Source organism: Oncorhynchus mykiss, chromosome 13 (genome assembly GCF_057628025.1).
Source record: "Oncorhynchus mykiss isolate SJ-2025 chromosome 13, ASM5762802v1, whole genome shotgun sequence".
Classification (NCBI taxonomy): Eukaryota; Metazoa; Chordata; class Actinopteri; order Salmoniformes; family Salmonidae; genus Oncorhynchus; species Oncorhynchus mykiss.
The window spans coordinates 20,610,520-20,634,000 of NC_143034.1; the positions used below are offsets into that span (position 1 = coordinate 20,610,520).

At 44.1% G+C, this 23,481-nt stretch overlaps 1 protein-coding gene across 1 annotated transcript in view; it reads left to right on the forward strand.

The window, feature by feature from the left end:
• The first annotated feature begins 7,266 nt into the window (after positions 1 to 7,266).
• The window catches only part of LOC149978761 (RNA-binding protein 20-like), a 71,985-nt gene continuing 55,770 nt past the window's right edge, over positions 7,267 to 23,481 (forward strand). The window contains exon 1 of the mRNA XM_090195635.1: positions 7,267 to 7,780. Coding sequence (XP_090051761.1) covers positions 7,647 to 7,780 — 134 coding nt within the window. The 5' untranslated portion in view covers positions 7,267 to 7,646. The remainder of the gene's footprint in view (positions 7,781 to 23,481) is intronic.

Genomic DNA, 23,481 nt, shown 5'->3' on the forward strand with positions numbered 1-23,481 from the left:
TGATACCACAGTCTGCCCCCACCACCACCCTGTCCCTTCAGGCAGTGATACCAGTCTGCACTCACCACCACCCTGTCCCTTCAGGCAGTGATACCACAGTCTGCACTCACCACCACCCTGTCCCTTCAGGCAGTGATACCACAGTCTGCCCCCACCACCACCCTGTCCCTTCAGGCAGTGATACCAGTCTGCACTCACCACCACCCTGTCCCTTCAGGCAGTGATACCACAGTCTGATCCCACCACCACCCTGTCCCTTCAGGCAGTGATACCACAGTCTGCACCCACCACTACCCTGTCCATTCAGGCAGTGATACCACAGTCTGCACTCACCACCACCCTGTCCCTTCAGGCAGTGATACCACAGTCTGCACTCACCACCACCCTGTCCCTTCAGGCAGTGATACCACAGTCTGCCCCCACCACCACCCTGTCCCTTCAGGCAGTGATACCAGTCTGCACTCACCACCACCCTGTCCCTTCAGGCAGTGATACCACAGTCTGCACCCACCACCACCCTGTCCCTTCAGGCAGTGATACCACAGTCTGCACCCACCACCACCCTGTCCCCTCAGGCAGTGATACCACAGTCTGCACCCACCACCACCCTGTCCCTTCAGGCAGTGATACCACAGTCTGCACCCACCACTACCCTGTCCCTTCAGGCAGTGATACCACAGTCTGCACCCACCACCACCCGGTCCCTTCAGGCAGTGATACCACAGTCTGCACCCACCACCACCCGGTCCCTTCAGGCAGTGATACCACAGTCTCCACCCACCACTACCCTGTCCCTTCAGGCAGTGATACCACAGTCTGCACCCACCACTACCCTGTCCCTTCAGGCAGTGATACCACAGTCTGACCCCACCACCACCCGGTCCATTCAGGCAGTGATACCACAGTCTGCACCCACCACCACCCTGTCCCTTCAGGCAGTGATACCACAGTCTGCAACCACCACCACCCTGTCCCTTCAGGCAGTGATACCACAGTCTGCACCCACCACCACCCTGTCCCTTCAGGCAGTGATACCACAGTCTGCACCCACCACTACCCTGTCCTTTCAGGCAGTGATACCACAGTCTGATCCCACCACCACCCTGTCCCTTCAGGCAGTGATACCACAGTCTGCACCCACCACCACCCGGTCCATTCAGGCAGTGATACCACAGTCTGATCCCACCACCACCCGGTCCCTTCAGGCAGTGATACCACAGTCTGATCCCACCACTACCCTGTCCCTTCAGGCAGTGATACCACAGTGATACCACAGTCTGCACCCACCACCACCCGGTCCATTCAGGCAGTGATACCTGTACTAATTTTTTTTAAATACAGTAAAGGTGTTAATAATTTGAACCGGTAGAGAGGGTAGCTGACTCTTTAAGGGTAAAGTGAACTGGTAGAGAGGGTAGTAGCTGACTCTTTAAGGGTAAAGTGAACCGGTAGAGAGGGTAGTTGCTGACTCTTTAAGGATAAAGTGAACCGGTAGAGAGGGTAGTAGCTGACTCTTTAAGGGTAAAGTGAACCGGTAGAGAGGGTAGTAGCTGACTCTTTAAGGGTAAAGTGAACCGGTAGAGAGGGTAGTAGCTGACTCTTTAAGGATAAAGTGAACCGGTAGAGAGGGTAGTAGCTGACTCTTTAAGGGTAAAGTGAACCGGTAGAGAGGGTAGTAGCTGACTCTTTAAGGATAAAGTGAACCGGTAGAGAGGGTAGTAGCTGACTCTTTAAGGGTAAAGTGAACTGGTAGAGAGGGTAGTAGCTGACTCTGTAAAGTGAACCGGTAGAGAGGGTAGTAGCTGACTCTGTAAAGTGAACCGGTAGAGAGGGTAGTAGCTGACTCTGTAAAGTGAACCGGTAGAGAGGGTAGTAGCTGACTCTTTAAGGGTAAAGTGAACCGGTAGAGAGGGTAGTAGCTGACTCTGTAAAGTGAACCGGTAGAGAGGGTAGTAGCTGACTCTTTAAGGGTAAAGTGAACTGGTAGAGAGGGTAGTAGCTGACTCTTTAAGGGTAAAGTGAACCTTTAGAGAGGGTAGTAGCTGACTCTGTAAAGTGAACCGGTAGAGAGGGTAGTAGCTGACTCTTTAAGGGTAAAGTGAACCAGTAGAGAGGGTAGTAGCTGACTCTTTAAGGGTAAAGTGAACTGGTAGAGAGGGTAGTAGCTGACTCTTTAAGGGTAAAGTGAACCTGTAGAGAGGGTAGTAGCTGACTCTGTAAAGTGAACTGGTAGAGAGGGTAGTAGCTGACTCTTTAAGGATAAAGTGAACCAGTAGAGAGGGTAGTAGCTGACTCTGTAAAGTGAACCGGTAGAGAGGGTAGTAGTTGACTCTTTAAGGGTAAAGTGAACCTGTAGAGATGGTAGTAGCTGACTCTGTAAAGTGAACCGGTAGAGAGGGTAGTAGCTGACTCTTTAAGGGTAAAGTGAACCGGTAGAGAGGGTAGTAGCTGACTCTTTAAGGGTAAAGTGAACTGGTAGAGAGGGTAGTAGTTGACTCTTTAAGGGTAAAGTGAACTGGTAGAGAGGGTAGTAGTTGACTCTTTAAGGGTAAAGTGAACTGGTAGAGAGGGTAGTAGCTGACTCTTTAAGGGTAAAGTGAACTGGTAGAGAGGGTAGTAGCTGACTCTTTAAGGGTAAAGTGAACCTGTAGAGAGGGTAGTAGCTGACTCTGTAAAGTGAACCGGTAGAGAGGGTAGTAGCTGACTCTTTAAGGGTAAAGTGAACCAGTAGAGAGGGTAGTAGCTGACTCTTTAAGGGTAAAGTGAACTGGTAGAGAGGGTAGTAGCTGACTCTTTAAGGATAAAGTGAACCAGTAGAGAGGGTAGTAGCTGACTCTGTAAAGTGAACCGGTAGAGAGGGTAGTAGTTGACTCTTTAAGGGTAAAGTGAACCGGTAGAGAGGGTAGTAGTTGACTCTTTAAGGGTAAAGTGAACCTGTAGAGAGGGTAGTAGCTGACTCTTTAAGGGTAAAGTGAACCTGTAGAGAGGGTAGTAGCTGACTCTGTAAAGTGAACCGGTAGAGAGGGTAGTAGTTGACTCTTTAAGGGTAAAGTGAACTGGTAGAGAGGGTAGTAGTTGACTCTTTAAGGGTAAAGTGAACTGGTAGAGAGGGTAGTAGCTGACTCTTTAAGGGTAAAGTGAGAGGGTAGTAGCTGACTCTTTAAGGGTAAAGTGAACCGGTAGAGAGGGTAGTAGCTGACTCTTTAAGGGTAAAGTGAACCGGTAGAGAGGGTAGTAGCTGACTCTTTAAGGGTAAAGTGAACCGGTAGAGAGGGTAGTAGCTGACTCTTTAAGGGTAAAGTGAACCGGTAGAGAGGGTAGTAGCTGACTCTTTAAGGGTAAAGTGAACCGGTAGAGAGGGTAGTAGCTGACTCTTTAAGGGTAAAGTGAACCGGTAGAGAGGGTAGTAGCTGACTCTTTAAGGGCAAAGTGAACCGGTAGAGAGGGTAGTAGCTGACTCTGTAAAGTGAACCGGTAGAGAGGGTAGTAGCTGACTCTGTAAAGTGAACCGGTAGAGAGGGTAGTAGCTGACTCTTTAAGGGTAAAGTGAACCAGTAGAGAGGGTAGTAGCTGACTCTTTAAGGGTAAAGTGAACCGGTAGAGAGGGTAGTAGCTGACTCTTTAAGGGTAAAGTGAACCGGTAGAGAGGGTAGTTGCTGACTCTTTAAGGATAAAGTGAACCGGTAGCGAGGGTAGTAGCTGACTCTTTAAGGGTAAAGTGAACCGGTAGAGAGGGTAGTAGCTGACTCTTTAAGGGTAAAGTGAACCGGTAGAGAGGGTAGTAGCTGACTCTTTAAGGGTAAAGTGAACCAGTAGAGAGGGTAGTAGCTGACTCTTTAAGGGTAAAGTGAACCGGTAGAGAGGGTAGTAGCTGACTCTGTAAAGTGAACCGGTAGAGAGGGTAGTAGCTGACTCTTTAAGGGTAAAGTGAACCGGTAGAGAGGGTAGTAGCTGACTCTGTAAAGTGAACCGGTAGAGAGGGTAGTAGCTGACTCTTTAAGGGTAAAGTGAACCAGTAGAGAGGGTAGTTGCTAAATCTTCCACTCAGTACTTTTCTTCCCCATTAGTGATTTATGATTGAAAGGGGTCCTAGGACTTTTGGCTCAGGCACAGAAGTGTAACCCCAGACAGACAGGCCACCACAAAATGTGAATATTCTGACACTGTGTCCTAGGGAATTAGGGACTGGGAGCAGCCCCTACACACGCGCATACACACACGTGTGTGCCTGCTTGCATGTGTCTGTGTGTGTGTATGTGAGCATGAGGTGATTATCAACAGCGTGGCGTAAGGAGGACTCTTCCCCTGTTGTTACACACACCGTCCGAATATGATGCACACACTACCGCCACAGGGCCAGCAGACAGGGACTCCCAATTTGGTCAAGAGCCTTTTAACTTACCACCCCCTCCCTCCCTATCCCTCCAAACCTCCCCACCTCTGTCATTTCCTCAAACTCTTCATTCAACTGTCGTCGTTTACCACAGTCTGCACCCACCACTACCCTGTCCATTCAGGCAGTGATACCACAGTCTGCACTCACCACCACCCTGTCCCTTCAGGCAGTGATACCACAGTCTGCACTCACCACCACCCTGTCCCTTCAGGCAGTGATACCACAGTCTGCCCCCACCACCACCCTGTCCCTTCAGGCAGTGATACCAGTCTGCACTCACCACCACCCTGTCCCTTCAGGCAGTGATACCACAGTCTGATCCCACCACCACCCTGTCCCTTCAGGCAGTGATACCACAGTCTGCACCCACCACTACCCTGTCCATTCAGGCAGTGATACCACAGTCTGCACCCACCACCACCCTGTCCCTTCAGGTAGTGATACCACAGTCTGCACCCACCACCACCCTGTCCCTTCAGGCAGTGATACCACAGTCTGCACCCACCACCACCCTGTCCCCTCAGGCAGTGATACCACAGTCTGCACCCACCACCAACCTGTCCCTTCAGGCAGTGATACCACAGTCTGCACCCACCACTACCCTGTCCCTTCAGGCAGTGATACCACAGTCTGCACCCACCACCACCCGGTCCCTTCAGGCAGTGATACCACAGTCTGCACCCACCACCACCCGGTCCCTTCAGGCAGTGATACCACAGTCTGCACCCACCACTACCCTGTCCCTTCAGGCAGTGATACCACAGTCTGCACCCACCACTACCCTGTCCCTTCAGGCAGTGATACCACAGTCTGCCCCCACCACCACCCGGTCCATTCAGGCAGTGATACCACAGTCTGCACCCACCACCACCCTGTCCCTTCAGGCAGTGATACCACAGTCTGCAACCACCACCACCCTGTCCCTTCAGGCAGTGATACCACAGTCTGCACCCACCACCACCCTGTCCCTTCAGGCAGTGATACCACAGTCTGCACCCACCACTACCCTGTCCTTTCAGGCAGTGATACCACAGTCTGATCCCACCACCACCCTGTCCCTTCAGGCAGTGATACCACAGTCTGCACCCACCACCACCCGGTCCATTCAGGCAGTGATACCACAGTCTGATCCCACCACCACCCGGTCCCTTCAGGCAGTGATACCACAGTCTGATCCCACCACTACCCTGTCCCTTCAGGCAGTGATACCACAGTGATACCACAGTCTGCACCCACCACCACCCGGTCCATTCAGGCAGTGATACCTGTACTAATTTTTTTTAAATACAGTAAAGGTGTTAATAATTTGAACCGGTAGAGAGGGTAGCTGACTCTTTAAGGGTAAAGTGAACTGGTAGAGAGGGTAGTAGCTGACTCTTTAAGGGTAAAGTGAACCAGTAGAGAGGGTGGTAGCTGACTCTTTAAGGGTAAAGTGAACTGGTAGAGAGGGTAGTAGCTGACTCTTTAAGGATAAAGTGAACCAGTAGAGAGGGTAGTAGCTGACTCTGTAAAGTGAACCGGTAGAGAGGGTAGTAGTTGACTCTTTAAGGGTAAAGTGAACCTGTAGAGAGGGTAGTAGCTGACTCTGTAAAGTGAACCGGTAGAGAGGGTAGTAGTTGACTCTTTAAGGGTAAAGTGAACTGGTAGAGAGGGTAGTAGCTGACTCTTTAAGGGTAAAGTGAACTGGTAGAGAGGGTAGTAGCTGACTCTTTAAGGGTAAAGTGAACCTGTAGAGAGGGTAGTAGCTGACTCTGTAAAGTGAACCGGTAGAGAGGGTAGTAGCTGACTCTTTAAGGGTAAAGTGAACCAGTAGAGAGGGTAGTAGCTGACTCTTTAAGGGTAAAGTGAACCGGTAGAGAGGGTAGTAGCTGACTCTTTAAGGGTAAAGTGAACCAGTAGATAGGGTAGTAGCTGACTCTTTAAGGGTAAAGTGAACTGGTAGAGAGGGTAGTAGCTGACTCTTTAAGGGTAAAGTGAACCTGTAGAGAGGGTAGTAGCTGACTCTGTAAAGTGAACCGGTAGAGAGGGTAGTTGCTGACTCTTTAAGGGTAAAGTGAACCGGTAGAGAGGGTAGTAGCTGACTCTTTAAGGGTAAAGTGAACCGGTAGAGAGGGTAGTAGCTGACTCTTTAAGGGTAAAGTGAACCAGTAGAGAGGGTAGTAGCTGACTCTTTAAGGGTAAAGTGAACCGGTAGAGAGGGTAGTAGCTGACTCTGTAAAGTGAACCGGTAGAGAGGGTAGTAGCTGACTCTTTAAGGGTAAAGTGAACCGGTAGAGAGGGTAGTAGCTGACTCTGTAAAGTGAACCGGTAGAGAGGGTAGTAGCTGACTCTTTAAGGGTAAAGTGAACCAGTAGAGAGGGTAGTTGCTAAATCTTCCACTCAGTACTTTTCTTCCCCATTAGTGATTTATGATTGAAAGGGGTCCTAGGACTTTTGGCTCAGGCACAGAAGTGTAACCCCAGACAGACAGGCCACCACAAAATGTGAATATTCTGACACTGTGTCCTAGGGAATTAGGGACTGGGAGCAGCCCCTACACACGCGCATACACACACGTGTGTGCCTGCTTGCATGTGTCTGTGTGTGTGTATGTGAGCATGAGGTGATTATCAACAGCGTGGCGTAAGGAGGACTCTTCCCCTGTTGTTACACACACCGTCCGAATATGATGCACACACTACCGCCACAGGGCCAGCAGACAGGGACTCCCAATTTGGTCAAGAGCCTTTTAACTTACCACCCCCTCCCTCCCTATCCCTCCAAACCTCCCCACCTCTGTCATTTCCTCAAACTCTTCATTCAACTGTCGTCATTTACCTTTGAACACCCACCTCCCCTGGGGTTTTACTTTCTGTCACTGGGGAGAAGAGGAGGAAGAGAGGGAGAGAGCGGAGAGAGGGAGAGAGGGAGAGAGAGAGGAAGAGAGAGAGAGGGAGAGAGGGAGAGAGGGAGCTAAGGCCAGGGGCTTTGTCGCTGTCTGTCAGGAGAAGCACTGGGGAGAAAGAGAGAGAGGGAAGAGAGAGGAAAAGTTCCACGGGTTAAAGTAGTCCACGGGACCGCGCGTACAGTATTCAACAGCTTCCCTAGGCTATCAGTCGGCCATCGCAAGGGAGAGAGAGAGGGAGAGAGTTACACCAAAGGATTTTTTATTTATAGCCCCTCCAACGGCAACAGTCAGTAACAACTTTTCCGAGGAGTGTGTGTGGTTGGTTAGTGGAGATAAAGGACTAGTTAGTGATTTTGTTTGGCCATGCAACAGGCCTGGGATAAGGCTCACTTTGAGGCTCACATCGAAAGTGTCAAGAACGGCCAAACTGGTGAAATGTCGGGGAAAAGCCAAGGAGGATATATGGGAACCAAGACGCCCAACGAACACTTCCAGAGGTAAGGGAAATATTGCTGCAAATATACGCACATATACGCACGTATGCTATGTGCCATAGACAGGCTATGGGAAGACATATATATATATATATATATATATATATATATATATATATATATATATATATATATATATATATATATATATGTCATATTAAATACATGCCATGACTGTTATCCCAAAGGTATGTATGAAAATCAATTAGTTCCAAGGGGGATTTAGGAGGAATATATCAATTAATAAATGTCTCCTTAGCGGCATTGAGGGAATTCCAACTTCCGAGGAATAGGGATGTTGAGGGGAGATTTGGCAGGCTGGTATTCATGAATATATCTTTCTCTAACTAGCTATGGATGATGGAATTCAAACTTCTGAACAATAGTTCCAAGGAATACTGTAGTCGGATGGTGGCAGATGAGTTATAGGGTATATACGATTCAGAAAGGCTGTGGAAAGAGGAAAAAAACACTTCCCAAAACTCCTCAATGTCATCCCTGTGAGCAAGATGGATGAGGTGGAAGGGGTGGGCTCATTGGCCTACAGTGTTTCTGTACAATCATTTATTTCACTGTGGCTCACTAGTGTTCATTCTCCCAGCGGAGTAGCACGGTCTCAAACAGAGTTTTACAGGCAGTCCTACCATGGAAACAGTCAGGAAGAGAGAAAAAGAGAAAACAGAGAATATTAGAACAAAGATCTTTTATAGAAGAGCTGTCTCACTCCGCCTCAAACACACACACCGTATATGTTTATAACAGACAGTAAGGTCTCATATTGAAACACAAGCTGTACTGTGCTCAAAGTAAAGTAGGCAGGACGTACTAAAGGACAAAACTGAAAATAGTAGATTGAAGTTATAATTTAGTTGAAATTAAAATACATTTGCTAGTCATAGTCATATAGAACTTTAGTATGTTGAAGAATGTATTAGTCGTTTCTCCTTATATTTGTGTTTCCTAAAACATTCCCTTTGTGTTGATGTTATTATACTTTTATTTGTTAGTTTTTAGTATTTCTTCTTTAGAGAATATTAGCACAAAAATCCTTTGGGTTAGACTGAAACCCGTGCTTATATGAGTTGAGGAACTTTAGAAGTAAATGAGTGCTAAATCTTCCTCTTAAATAATGAATACATCATTGTTTTTGTTAAATAAATAAGCAATAAACAGCCCAAGAGATTCTACAGACGCCACTGAAAACCCTGACTTTCTAAATGAACGTGAGCTAAATACGAGACCTTTCATTAACAATATATGAGAAGTTGGATGGAGACCTTGTGACAACCACTTTATTGTTATTTATATAACTATAACCTTATGGAATATTCTGTTCTCAATATAGTGTAGAATAAATCAAATATATTTGTTTTTAAGAGAAATCACTAATACAATGTTTACCACTTTTCTTATAGCCTTTAGCTTCTCCTAGGCCAAATTAACTTGCCATTCAAACACATTACACAAGTTGTAGTAAATACATATTTTATTTATTTCACTAGTTTAAAATACTACAATGTGTATTATCGATAATGAAGAGATGAATTGGGTTTATTGAAGACTATCTCATTCTATGAAAATGCCATAGTAACAATAAATCATTATTTGATATCAGGTTCAACATTTAACTTTGTAATCTTATGTAAATAAGATACTAATAATAATATGTAATAAATCATTTTATATGTACAATGCAATCAATTGCCTTTGGTGTCTTCTTCAAAAAGTACATTTGATACAATATTACAGTAACGACACATACGGAATTTCCCAAACCATGATTATTTTCAGGTGTGTAAAGTTTACCAGCGTGAATTTCCCAAACCATGATTATTTTCAGGTGTGTAAAGTTTACCAGTGTAATATAACTGATTATCTATCTTGTATAATGCAACCTTGACCTTGACTTACATGTTGAAAAGAAACAGTTATTATCTTATTTTCTAATCATTGACATATTTTCCACTGATTAAATATAATTTGGTAATGTATATTAAGAAAGCTGTAATTATTGACTGTATTAAAATTTTATTTAACATAGGTGTGAATATTTATGCAAGGGTAGTTTATACTGGATTTAGTCTGGTTTATAATAGATATATATAACATTGACTTTCAGTGTTAACTTTTACAATAATAAAGTCAGCCTTTGTTTTTGCTACTACTTGTAATAATAAAGTTGGCCCAACTGTTTACTGGCGTGAAGCCGCTGTACTGTCCATGTCTTTGTACACCTAGTGTACATGAAAAAGTGTACAAGCAGTATTTTAGTGCACTAATATGTACAATTTGATCATTTTACCATGTAAACCAGTGAGCCGTGGTAAAGTAGGCTGTTTGAGGGAGGAAAATGTCACAGTTTAAAGGGAGTTTATGGGGACTTATCATGTTGGAGTAACTAGAAAAGGGCAGAGATCATAAGGAATATGTCAGATTACATGCCTCGCGGCTTAAAATATATAAGACGTCATTCGGTATAAAAGTCTTGAGAGAAGCGATCTGCTCGATCAAGACAAGTGAATGCAGCACGGCACGGGTTCTTGATGTCTGTTTCTAAATCACTTTTTAAATGTCATTTTACCAACAAATGTACATTTATTACCGTTACTGCAACCAAAGTCTATATTTTTTAGAATTATAGCCCAGTGAAACGGCACAGGAAGGCGATTTTCCTTGACGCTTTGATTTTTGATCGTCGTCACAGAATATAATATGAGTCTATGAACTAGGCCTTATGTGTTTGAGTTTGAGACAGTAAATAGTAGAGTAAATATGTGTAATTTACACCCCTGTTTTACAAGCCCTCTGATTAACGATAAGGAAACGAGTAAGGATTTAACTGGGGATGGAACGGAAAAGAGTTAAATGTGTGTGTTGGTGTGTGTGCACACCCGTGTGTGTTTGTGTGTGCATTTGCAGAGAGGCGTAGGTTCAAGCGGCCATGTTTGTGTGTTGCTGAGCTAGAAAGTGAAATGTTAGAGCAGTCCTTATATGGCTTGCCTGCCCACTCATTCTATTTTAAAACAGCAACAATTTCTATATACGCAGACCCCTCACCTGACACACAACATGGTTTATAGCCGTCCATCAATTAGAAGAACATAGAATGATTAACCTCTCTACACATGATTTATAGCCCACTCACCAGTCCTAACTAATAATACACATTCATTTTGGGTCACAGTAAAATTAAAGGGAAAGTTCAGGCTGTTACAAATGTAGACATTTGTAGTCTCTCCGTGACCATAAACTGCTTTAAAGATGAGAAAACAAAAATGTACATCTGAAATTTGGTTGAACTATCAACTTGCATCCATTTCTTGAAATGTGTGTAATTACATGTACATAGTAACCACTTTAGTAGCTAATTCAATAAAAACATGACCTCAACCAGTGAATTGTAAATAAATCATTGTTTCATGTAGAGAATCTGCTTTAACTGTGGACAGATGTGGAGATAACTGATTATTCGGATTATAGATCAAATGTCTTTTGTTAAAAGGAGAAGTCTTCAGTCCCGGTCTTTGTCCCAAAAAAATACTCCATATTTGTATGGAGAAATGTGTCTAGGTATAGACACTGATGGAATTACTTTTACACATCAATATACGCTACTTGTTTGTATAAAGTTAAGCAGTAGACGCTTATGTGCTCTCTCTCTCTCTCTCTCACTACTCTTTGTTGAGTCAGTTAAGTTTTGATGTAACCTAGTCTCAGCCCAGCTTTAGAGCACCTGTCACGCCTGTGTGAGTTATACTTTTACAGGGACACAGGTTTTCTATCTTAGCGTGATGGGAATACCAGTTCCCGAGGCATCTTAACATATGTTAAGGCTTCACACAAGTAACCATAACATAACATAGCCCAGTACTGTAGTTTATGTACTATACATTACTACTACCGCAGGTTCTATACATTACGGGAATACCAGGCAGTTCCTCTCTTAGCTGTTCCTGAACCAGGAACCAGGAACCACATGTTAAGGTTTTACACCCAAGCAGCCATAACATAGTACAGTAGGGAAGTTTATGTATCGCCTTACACAGTGCTTCATTTATACCGATACCTCTGTGTCTTACACACTCTCCCCTTTCTCTCTCTCCCCCCCTTTCTCTCTCTCTCCCCTTTCTCACTCTCTCTCTTTCTCTCATCCCTCTCTTTCCCCAGCTGTGTGCTTTATATCACCCTGCCCAGTTTGTCAGAGAAGGGGAAGTTGCCTCTGACCCCTCTTCTTAGGCAGCACTGATTAGCACCCCAGACACCATTCTAGGCCCACAACTCATCTGCAGCCTGATGCGCAGGGCTGTTTTTCTTCTGCCATTTAGTAGTCTCTATATCTCTTTCGCTCTCACTCCCCCCCCCCCTCTCTCATCTGCAGCCCCTATAGAAAGCCTGCCTCCTCAGTGAATGTTCCTCTGAGGCTGTAGAACATTTTATTGTTGTGGATGTTGTTGTTTTTTTTCTATTCTTCTCTAGCTGTTGTTGTTGTTGTTATGGATGTTGTTGTTGTTTAGCTATTCTTCTCTAGCTGTTGTTATTGTTATAGATGTTGTTGTTGTTTAGCTATTCTTCTCTAGCTGTTGTTATTTTTATGGATGTTGTTGTAATATTCCTATTGTTCTCTAGCTGTTATTGTTGTTGTTATGGACGTTGTTGTTTTTCTATTCTTCTCTTGTTGTGATGACTCCTATTGCAGACACAGTATGTCCATACTGTAGTATGACTAAGGGTTTAGACTAGGTAGGGGATAGCTGTCCATACTGTAGTAGGACTAAGGGTTTAGACTAGCTAGGGGATAGCTGTCCATACTGTAGTATGACTTATGGTTTAGCCTAGCGAGGGGATAGCTGTCCATACTGTAGTATGACTTATGGTTTAGACTAGCTAGGGGATAGCTGTCCATACTGTAGTATGACTTATGGTTTAGACTAGCTAGGGGATAGCTGTCCATACTGTAGTATGACTTATGGTTTAGCCTAGCGAGGGGATAGCTGTCCATACTGTAGTATGACTTATGGTTTAGCCTAGCGAGGGGATAGCTGTCCGTACTGTAGTAGGACTTATGGTTTAGACTAGCTAGGGGATAGCTGTCCATACTGTAGTAGGACTTATGGTTTAGACTAGGTAGGGGATAGCTGTCCATACTGTAGTATGACTTATGGTTTAGCCTAGCGAGGGGATAGCTGTCCATACTGTAGTAGGACTTATGGTTTAGCCTAGCGAGGGGATAGCTGTCCATACTGTAGTAGGACTTATGGTTTAGACTAGCTAGGGGATAGCTGTCCATACTGTAGTAGGACTTATGGTTTAGACTAGCTAGGGGATAGCTGTCCATACTGTAGTATGACTTATGGTTTAGCCTAGCGAGGGGATAGCTGTCCATACTGTAGTAGGACTTATGGTTTAGCCTAGCGAGGGGATAGCTGTCCGTACTGTAGTAGGACTTATGGTTTAGCCTAGCGAGGGGATAGCTGTCCATACTGTAGTAGGACTTATGGTTTAGACTAGCTAGGGGATAGCTGTCCATACTGTAGTAGGACTTATGGTTTAGCCTAGCGAGGGGATAGCTGTCCATACTGTAGTAGGACTTATGGTTTAGACTAGCTAGGGGATAGCTGTCCATACTGTAGTATGACTAAGGGTTTAGACTAGCGAGGGGATAGCTGTCCATACTGTAGTATGACTAAGGGTTTAGACTAGCGAGGGGATAGCTGTCCATACTGTAGTAGGACTTATGGTTTAGCCTAGCGAGGGGATAGCTGTCCATACTGTAGTAGGACTTATGGTTTAGCCTAGCGAGGGGATAGCTGTCCATACTGTGGTAGGACTTCAGGACTAATGGTTTAGCTTAGCTAGGGCATAGCTGTCCATACTGTAGTAGGACTTCAGGACTAATGGTTTAGCCTAGCTAGGGGATAGCTGTCAGTACTGTAGTAGGACTTCAGGATTAATGGTTTAGCCTAGCGAGGGGATAGCAGTCAGTACTGTAGTAGGACTTATGGTTTAGCCTAGCGAGGGGATAGCTGTCAGTACTGTAGTATGACTTATGGTTTAGCCTAGCGAGGGGATAGCTGTCAGTACTGTAGTATGACTTATGGTTTAGCCTAGCGAGGGGATAGCTGTCAGTACTGTAGTAGGACTTATGGTTCAGCCTAGCGGGGGGATAGCTGTCCATACTGTGGTAGGACTTCAGGACTAATGGTTTAGCCTAGCTAGGGGATAGCTGTCCATACTGTAGTAGGACTTATGGTTTAGCCTAGCGAGGGGATAGCTGTCCATACTGTAGTAGGACTTATGGTTTAGCCTAACGAGGGGATATCTGTCTCCAAAGAATAACTGTAAACATTTTTATTTCTCTGTTAAAGGTTCATAGTGCTGTTAATGCACTCTTAGAAGAAAAGGTGCTTTCTAGAACCTTAAAGGGTATTTCAACTGTCCTCGTAGGAGAACCTTTTGAAGAACCGTTTTTGGTTCAGAGTAAAACCCCTTTGGTTCCAAGTAGAACACCTTTGTGTACAACCCAAAAGGGTTGTACCTGGAACTAAAAAGGGTTGTACCAAGAAGCAGAAATGGTTCTGTTATGGGGACAGCCGAAGAACCCTTTTGGAACCAGAGTGTAGCATGCAGGATATGGTCCTGGGGTGTGGCTGATGACAGGTAAAGACCTGTGGACAACATGTAGAACATGTTCTGAATGCCACGATGATGTAGAGAACAATAGCTCACCATTGATGCTGGTGATCCCGCTGAAGGTCTCAGGAAGACAAATGGTTGAAGGTGCGACATTCATGTTCTTTTGCAAAAAGCACTCAACTACATTAATATGCTATTACAGCATGTTATTACAACATTGTTACCATAGTAGTTATATTGTTATGACACAAGTATTTGAACAAAATAATACAATAATCATAAACACCATAAGGACCATAAATGTTAATTGCTGCAGTAAAGTGCTATAAAGTGAAGTAAAGTGCTACAGTTGATGAGAAAGAAGGTGTCAGTAGTTCTGTCACACTGACCAGACAGATAGGGGGACATTAACCAAAGCTCTCTAATGTGTTTTCCCAGGTCCGGCACGGCATAGTACCCCCTGCCAGGCAATAATAATGTCAGCCTTGACATTAATTAGTGGCTAGATGAACAGCTCAACTTTGTATTTGTTTATTCAGGGAAAGGCAGGTTTATTTTTATTTTTATTTATATAACCTTTATTTAACTAGGCAAGTCAGTTAAGAACAAATTCTTATTTACAATGACGGCTAACCCCGGCTAAACCCAGACGACAGGTGCTTGTCCTAATCCTCGTGCCTCTGTGAAAGTAAACAGTTTACCGAGTCAAGCCGGGGCATGGCAGTAAGGAGAGCGATATAAAAACAATACTCCGTGTGGCTGTTGCTTCTTATAAAAAGGATTTAGAAAATACCATTAGAAGGATGTTAGCAACGTTAGCATGACACGCTAACTGCCTTGGTGCCAGGGGACAGATCTTATTTGCTCTGCCCAACCACAGTAGGCCACAGCTGCAACACACACAGACCACCGACTAAGGCCTATTTGTAGATAGGTGATTTTGTTCTATCATGGTCCCAGATCTGTTTGTCCAGTCTTGTCCATTCCTATGGTCAGCTGGCAGGCACAAACTGATCTGGACAGGGATCATTTCATTCCTCCCTTGCTACAGAAGTTGTGTATTTGGAGCAAACACCTCCTCCTCTTCCCCCTCTTCCTCCTCTTCCTCCTCTTCCCTCACCTTCCTCCTTCTTCCTCTCCACCTCCCATCTAACCCTGGACCCTGAGCATGTGTTCATTGCTGTGTTGACACCTGGCAGCAACTGGGCTAATCTGTATGATAAATGGCTGACAGGTCCGTGGCACTAATAAAAGCAGCACGGAGCTCCTTAACCAGGATGCTTCAGTTAGTGCTCTTGACCAGACTCACTACCATGTGGTTTCACAAAGATGTGTTTAGAGCAGGTTGTGTTTGAGTAGTGTTGTGGGCACCGGGCATTAGGAAACTTTAATCAAGGGGAAATGAACAGATATTGGAAAGCTAGAAGGTTAGGTGGCAGACAGGTGTGTCAGTGCTCCTAACTCCTGACTCGAATACCACATGGCCATATTTACAGATTGATGTTGCTTCAACAGCTTTTTAGAAAAGTAATGTCAAGCGAAAATATGTTGATATCGGAAAGGTAGGCTTACCCAGGTCAACCTTTCTAATGTTTGCATAGTGTAACCCAGTGGAATTAGGAGAAGGTACCCCCGGCTGTGAGGTTGAGGCTTCTGAGGTCTTTGACACCTGTCTGACGATCTACTGTGTTGTTTCACAAAGTCTTTCTTCCTTTAGAGAAACAAGAAACTGATATTGAAAAGGTACGCAGATATTTTGGTTGATAGTTGATACATGTGGAAGACCAAAGTCAGCTTCTCTCTTTTGTTCAAACGAAACCCTCAAATCTAGCAAGTGTGCCTGCGTCTGGAAAATAAAATCTATGCTTCTCAGGAATCTTTGTTACATCAGATAAATCATTGTAACTTAAGTTACAAAACTTTAGGATTTGATTGGTTAAGTACAAAGTATGTGATGTCATAGGAACGTTGCAAAGTAACAAAATATCCATGTTCAGAAGAATTAAGGCTGGTGATCCCAATCTAGCAGGGATCTCTCACACAGGTGCTTGCGCCCAATTATTGATGCCTTACTCAGTTTCCCTATCAAAATCCTTCGAGCTGTACTATACGACTGAAAGAGCCTTAAAGCAGCCAGATAGATTAAACATAACCATTAATTACACCATTGATAATATATTCTCCTGCAGATACTGTTTGTGACCCCTATGACACCAGAGCTACCCTACAAGGTACAGATGTAGGATCTTAATTTGAACACCCTTCTGTTGCTGAGAATTCTACTGCACAGCAGTAAATGCAAACCTGTAGTGTATTTGAGGTTTAAAAAGGCTTCTAAAGTTTTTAATTTCCGACTTGATTTTCCCCTTATTAAAAATCTACAAAAAATTTCCATGAATTATAATCCACATAATAATTCACAGTTCCTGTTATTGCAGGATTATTTCCCTGCTGTAGCAAACGGCCTCCTACATCCGTAGACATCAGAGATTAAGAGAGATTTTTGTTGGATATGAGTTTTTTTTCCTTTACGGCTTCAAGAGAATTTGTGGCCTGGTCCCAAAACTGTTTGTGCTGTTGCCAATGATCAGAGGAGTTGACAAGACACCACAAAATGATCTGCGACCAGGCTAGGAAATCCAGAGCATTTTATGGAAAGCATCTTATGAACAGGAGGGCTGAATAATGAACCAATGGTAAAACAACATCAGAGTAGAGGTGTGGAGTGTGTCGACTTAACAGTACTAAGCATCTGGAACTTTGTTCAGAACGAGAGGATTTTGAAAGGGTTTAAACGCCTGTTTGATAACTCACGGTTGACAGGCGAGAGTTTAGCCGACTTTAGATAAGCGCTCAATGAAAGATTGTCCCTCGGCTTGTTGTTTCTTACACAGCCAAGAGCTTTTCACACACAGAGGTGGGAATCAGAGAGATATACTGTATTCATTTCCACAGATCATCACATTTTCAGCCTTTGTTGTGGAAGGCTCCTCTCTGGGAATTCTATTCCTTTACTACTACAGATATACAATGGACATTTAGTGCAATTTGCAGCTGGAAATCTAACTAAATAGCCTTTCTCCTTTAAAGTACTCATTTAATGTATTAGATCATATGTCACCATAATGGGCCCATTTACTGGTAGGTCTTAGTCTTGTACTGTAATTTAGAAGGCCAATCTGGCAACATGTAAACGTCCCAGTCAGTGTGAAACAGTATCTAAAATTAAAGAGCTGTTCATGTAGATCACACTAGGAATGGTCATGGTGAATGTGGGACAGGCTGTCAACTTTATAGAAAATCATATATAGCCTTTATTTGACTGTGAAAAGACGCAGTGTACCATGGGTAACACATCAGAAAACACGTGGACTCTTTATATAAGAGTTTTACATTCAGAGTGTACGTGTGCGTCAGCGAGTGTGTGATCGCGCGCGTGTGTGTGGGCATGCAGTGCTTTGTGTGTGTGTGTATGTGTGTGCTTTGTGTGTGTGTGTGTGTGTGTGTGTGTGTGTGTGTGTGCGCATGCGTGCGTGCGTGCGTGGGTGTGGACAATCCGTTAATCCATGGTTTATATCAGAGGTCGTCAGGTTGCGTAGGCACATCAAAAAAGAAAGGGTTTCTATCGACCGAGCATGTCACCAAAATTCATTTGGTTATTATTAGTGACAAAGAGATCAGGGCTTCAACGAAGTAATGCCTATTGACTTGCTCTATCTCCGTCTCTCTCCCCGTCTCTCTCTCTCTGTCTCTCTCTCTCTGTCTCTCTGTCTCTCTCTCTCTCTCTCTCTCCGTCTTCCTCTGTCTCTCTCTCCGTCTCTCTCTCTCTCTCCGTCTCTCTCTCTCTCTCCGTCTCTCTCTCCATCTTCCTCTCTCTCTCTCTCCGTCTCTCTCTCTCTCTCTCCGTCTCTCTCTCCCTCTCTCCGTCTCTCTCTCTCTCTCTCTCTCTCTCTCTCTCTGTCTCTCTCTCTGCCTCTCTCTCTCTGTCTGTCTCTCTCTCCGTCTCTCTCACTCTCTGTCTCTCTCTCCGTCTTCCGCTCTCTCTCCGTCTTCCTCTCTCTCTCTCTCTCTGTCTCTCTCTCTCTCTCTCTGTCTCTCTCTCCGTCTTCCTCTCTCTCCGTCTCTCTCTCTCTCTCTCTCTCTCTCCGTCTTCCTCTCTCTCTCTCTCTCTCTCTCCATCTCTCTCTCTCTGCCTCTCTCTCTCTCTCTCTCTCCGTCTCTCTCTCTCCGTCTCTCTCTGTCTCTCTCTCTCTGTCTGTCTCTCTCTCAGTCTCTCTCTCTCTCCCCGTCTCTCTGTCTGTCTTCCGCTCTCTATCCGTCTCTCGCAGCCTTCTCTTCCTCAAATACGTACCAACCACCAGACCTGGGTTCAAACATTAGCCTTCCTGGAGTACCAGATGGGCTGGGTTAACACTTTTGTGACTACTCTATTGATTGCAACAGGCAAGATCAATTAAGCACAGACAGTGTATTTGAAAGGATTTCAAAATAGTATTTGAACCAGGTCTGCACCCAACCACGTGTGTGAAATGCTGAGGACATCCCCTGTGTGTTCTAATGTAGAGAATGTACTGTATGCATGTTGCTGCCCAGGTCTACCCAATGGAGGTCCTCCTAGCAGGGGTTAGCCTAACAGGATAGCCTGTTTTAAAGAAGATAATAACCACCCTGTATGAAGTCCAGAGCCATAATGTGTGTGTGTGTGTGTACGCGTGTGTGTTTGTATGCGCGTGCATGCACGTCTGTGTGTGAGTGTGTGCGCATGCGTCTGTTTGTGTGTGAACAGCTGAAGGACTGGTAGAGTGTGCAGCACGTGTGCTCACCCCAAAGGCATCCCTCTGCTTTCATCTACATGGGAACAGAATACAGGAAATCAAATATAAACCCTCACACATTTCACAATGGCAGCAGGCTAATGCTGGCAGGCTAATACTTCAACTAGTTGTTCATTGACGAATGTGAACTGCAGGACTGGAAGTGGGGTGCAGACACAAGTCCTACACACTTCTTTCTTCTACACTTATTTGATTGGTCTGCTCAAATGGGTCAAATTCCCATTCGTGGCAACAGTGTGGACTGTATAGTGAACATGTAGGTCTATAGCTGGAATAAACAGCCATAGCTGACTTCAGGAAGCTGGTTAAAATAATGTGCAAAACATCATACCATGTTAATGTAAATGCAGTCCCCCTCTACATATGAATATTAATAGCAGCCCATTCTAATTTAGTTACATCATCTTAGATGTCCTTACCGCGTTTAGGCTACCTCCTTTAGATGGACCTACCCCCTGAGAGCTTCCATTGGTGGGGGTAGTGTTTCTCACAGTGTGAGAGCCCAGAGGGGAATATAGCCTGGCCCCGCGCTCATCTGGCACACGCTATTACTTATAATGACTGTGTGTTATTGTCTAGCGCTAACCCCCTGTTAATACCACATTCTATTTTCAAAAACAGCCGCGTTAGAGAAGCCAATGGGGAGGCAGATGAAACTGGATATCTCACACCTGACAATGCAGACATAACACCTTTGAGTCGACGTGACAGTGTTTTAGTGTTTCAAAGTTGTGCTGTTAGTAGATTACGTAACAAAAGAGGTTTAGTCTTTTTGAAGATGACAGAATTAAGGATTCAGTTGTATCACGGTCAGAGCCGTGGTGTGGTGCCCTCCTCCTCTCTGCTATCTAAAGCCACCCCTGCTGGCAGTGACACTGGATTCAGACTTCTTGGCCGTGTAGAAGATTACTGAGGAGGGTGCGTGGATGTTTAGACTCGATGGGGAGCTAAAGACGGCGTGTTAATGAGCTGGTTAATTATTAGTAATCCACCAGAAAAATGACAGACAAGTGAAACATGACTCGTACTCCTGACGTCAGTAGATGTCTAGATTTACGTCTCTAGATTCGAGATGTATGTCTCTAGAATCGAGATGTACGTCTCTAGATTCTAGATTTACGTCTCTAGATTTTAGATGGACGTTATGTCATTATTGTCATGTGTGTGTGTGGGCGGGCGTGGGTGTGTGCGCAAGTATGGCTTCTATAAGCTACCCTCGTGCCTTGATATAGTAGATAAAATGTTCTGTGGATCAGGTATAGCTTTATTGAATGTTTAAACTATACATATGATGACAAGGAAACTCAAATATATTTTATTTAACCTTTATTTAACTAGGCAAGTCAGTTAAGAACAAATTCTTATTTTCAATGACGGCCTAGGAACAGTGGGTTAACTGACTGTTCAGGGGCAGAATGACAGATTTGTACCTTGTCAGCTCGGGGGTTTGAACTTGCAACCTTCCGGTTACTAGTCCAACGCTCTAACCACTAGGCTGCCGCCCCAGGTGTCACGCACCTGGTGACACCTATCACGCAACCTCATAACTGTATGAGTGTTGTTAAGATCTAGGATGCTTTCAGTGTTGGTGTTATGTGTTTTGACATGTGTTAGGGTTCCTTCCTCCTCTGAAGGTTCTGGAATGTCCCAACCCAATAAATGCAAGCTGTAAGATGACCCAGCCCTACATGTGCCCTACATGTACCTTCCTGTGGAATTGTAAGGGCCGAAAAGCAGTTTTGACCCCTTAAGATAGTCGTTTTGACAGATTAGGCTGCCTCAACAAAGCAGACAGACATGTTTAAATAAAGTCCTTACTTCCTTCCTGTCCTTTGATTATCTTGTTCATACTTCATCATGTTTCAGTATGATTACATGACTTTCTTCTCTTTTAATACATGCCACGTTATGTTAGGAGGGAAGATGAAGGCTGACACAATACTGGTATTTGACCACAAGCTAACAGGGCAACGTGTGATGGTCAAACTACAAGGTTAACGGCTATAACAACAGTTCAGTTGTAAGTGTAGAACCCAAAGGGCTGAAAGGTTTACAGTTCTACCCTGAAAATTCAAGTTACAGTTCTACCCTGAAGATGAACGTCACAGTTCTACCCTGAAGATGAAAGTTACTTTTCTACCCTGAAGATTCAGTCTACCCTGAAGATGAACGTTACAGTTCTACCCTGAAGATGAATGTTACAGTTCTACCCTGAATATTCAAGTTACAGTTCTACCCTGAAGATGAACGTCACAGTTCTATCCTGAAGATGATTGTTACAGTTCTACCCTGAAGATTCAGTTCTACCCTGAAGATGAATGTTACAGTTCTACCCTGAAGATGAACATTACAGTTCTACCCTGAAGATGAAAGTTACAGTTCTACCGTGAAGATGAACGTCACAGTTCTACCCTGAAGATGAACGTTACAGTTCTACCCTGAAGATGAATGTTACAGTTCTACCCTGAAGATGAACGTCACAGTTCTACCCTGAAGATGAACGTTACAGTTCTACCCTGAAGATGAACGTTACAGTTCTACCCTGAATATTCAAGTTACAGTTCTACCCTGAAGATGAACGTCACAGTTCTACCCTGAAGATGAAAGTTACTTTTCTACCCTGAAGATTCAGTTCTACCCTGAAGATGAACGTCACAGTTCTACCCTGAAGATGAACATTACAGTTCTACCCTGAAGATGAACGTCACAGTTCTATCCTGAAGATGAACGCTACAGTTCTACCCTGAAGATGATTGTTACAGTTCTACCCTGAAGATTTAGTTCTACCCTGAAGATGAATGTTACAGTTCTACCCTGAAGATGAACATTACAGTTCTACCCTGAAGATACACCTCACAGTTCTATCCTGAAGATGAACGTTACAGTTCTACCCTGAAGATGATTGTTACAGTTCTACCCTGAAGATTCAGTTCTACCCTGAAGATGAATGTTACAGTTCTACCTTGAAGATGAACGTTACAGAGTCTACCCTGAAGATGAAAGTTACAGTTCTACCCTGAAGATGAACGTCACAGTTCTACCCTGAAGATGAACGTTACAGTTCTACCCTAATAATGAACGTTACAGTTCTACCCTGAAGATGAACGTCACAGTTCTACCCTGAAGATGAACGTTACAGTTCTACCCTAATAATGAACGTTACAGTTCTACCCTGAAGATGAACATCACAGTTCTACCCTGAAGATGAACGTTACAGTTCTACCCTGAATATTCAAGTTACAGTTCTACCCTGAAGATGAACATCACAGTTCTACCCTGAAGATGAAAGTTACTTTTCTACCCTGAAGATTCAGTTCTACCCTGAAGATGAACGTTACAGTTCTACCCTGAAGATGAATGTTACAGTTCTACCCTGAAGATGAACGTTACAGGTCTACCCTGAATATTCAAGTTACAGTTCTACCCTGAAGATGAACGTCACAGTTCTACCCTGAAGATGAACATCACAGTTCTATCCTGAAGATGATTGTTACAGTTCTACCCTGAAGATTCAGTTCTACCCTGAAGATGAATGTTACAGTTCTACCCTGAAGATGAACGTTACAGTTCTACCCTGAAGATGAAAGTTACAGTTCTACCCTGAAGATGAATGTCACAGTTCTACCCTGAAGATGAACGTTACAGTTCTACCCTGAAGATGAATGTTACAGTTCTACCCTGAAGATGAACGTTACAGTTCTACCCTGAAGATGAACGTTACAGTTCTACCATGAAGATGAACGTTACAGTTCTACCCTGAAGATGAACGTTACAGTTCTACCCTAATAATGAACGTTACAGTTCTACCCTGAAGATTCAGTTCTACCCTAATAATGAATGTTACAGTTCTACCCTGAAGATGAATGTTACAGTTCTACCCTGAAGATGAAAGTTACAGTTCTACCTTGAAGATGAACGTTACAGTTCTACCCTGAAGATGAACGTCACAGTTCTACCCTGAAGATGAACGTTACAGTTCTACCCTGAATATTCAAGTTACAGTTCTACCCTGAAGATGAACGTCACAGTTCTACCCTGAAGATGAACGTTACAGTTCTACCCTGAAGATGAACATCACAGTTCTATCCTGAAGATGAACGTTACAGTTCTACCCCGAAGATGAACGTTACAGTTCTACCCTGAAGATGAACGTTACAGTTCTACCCTGAAGATGAACGTTACAGTTCTACCCTGAAGATTCAAGTTTCAAGTTGTATTATTCGTATGTACAGGATA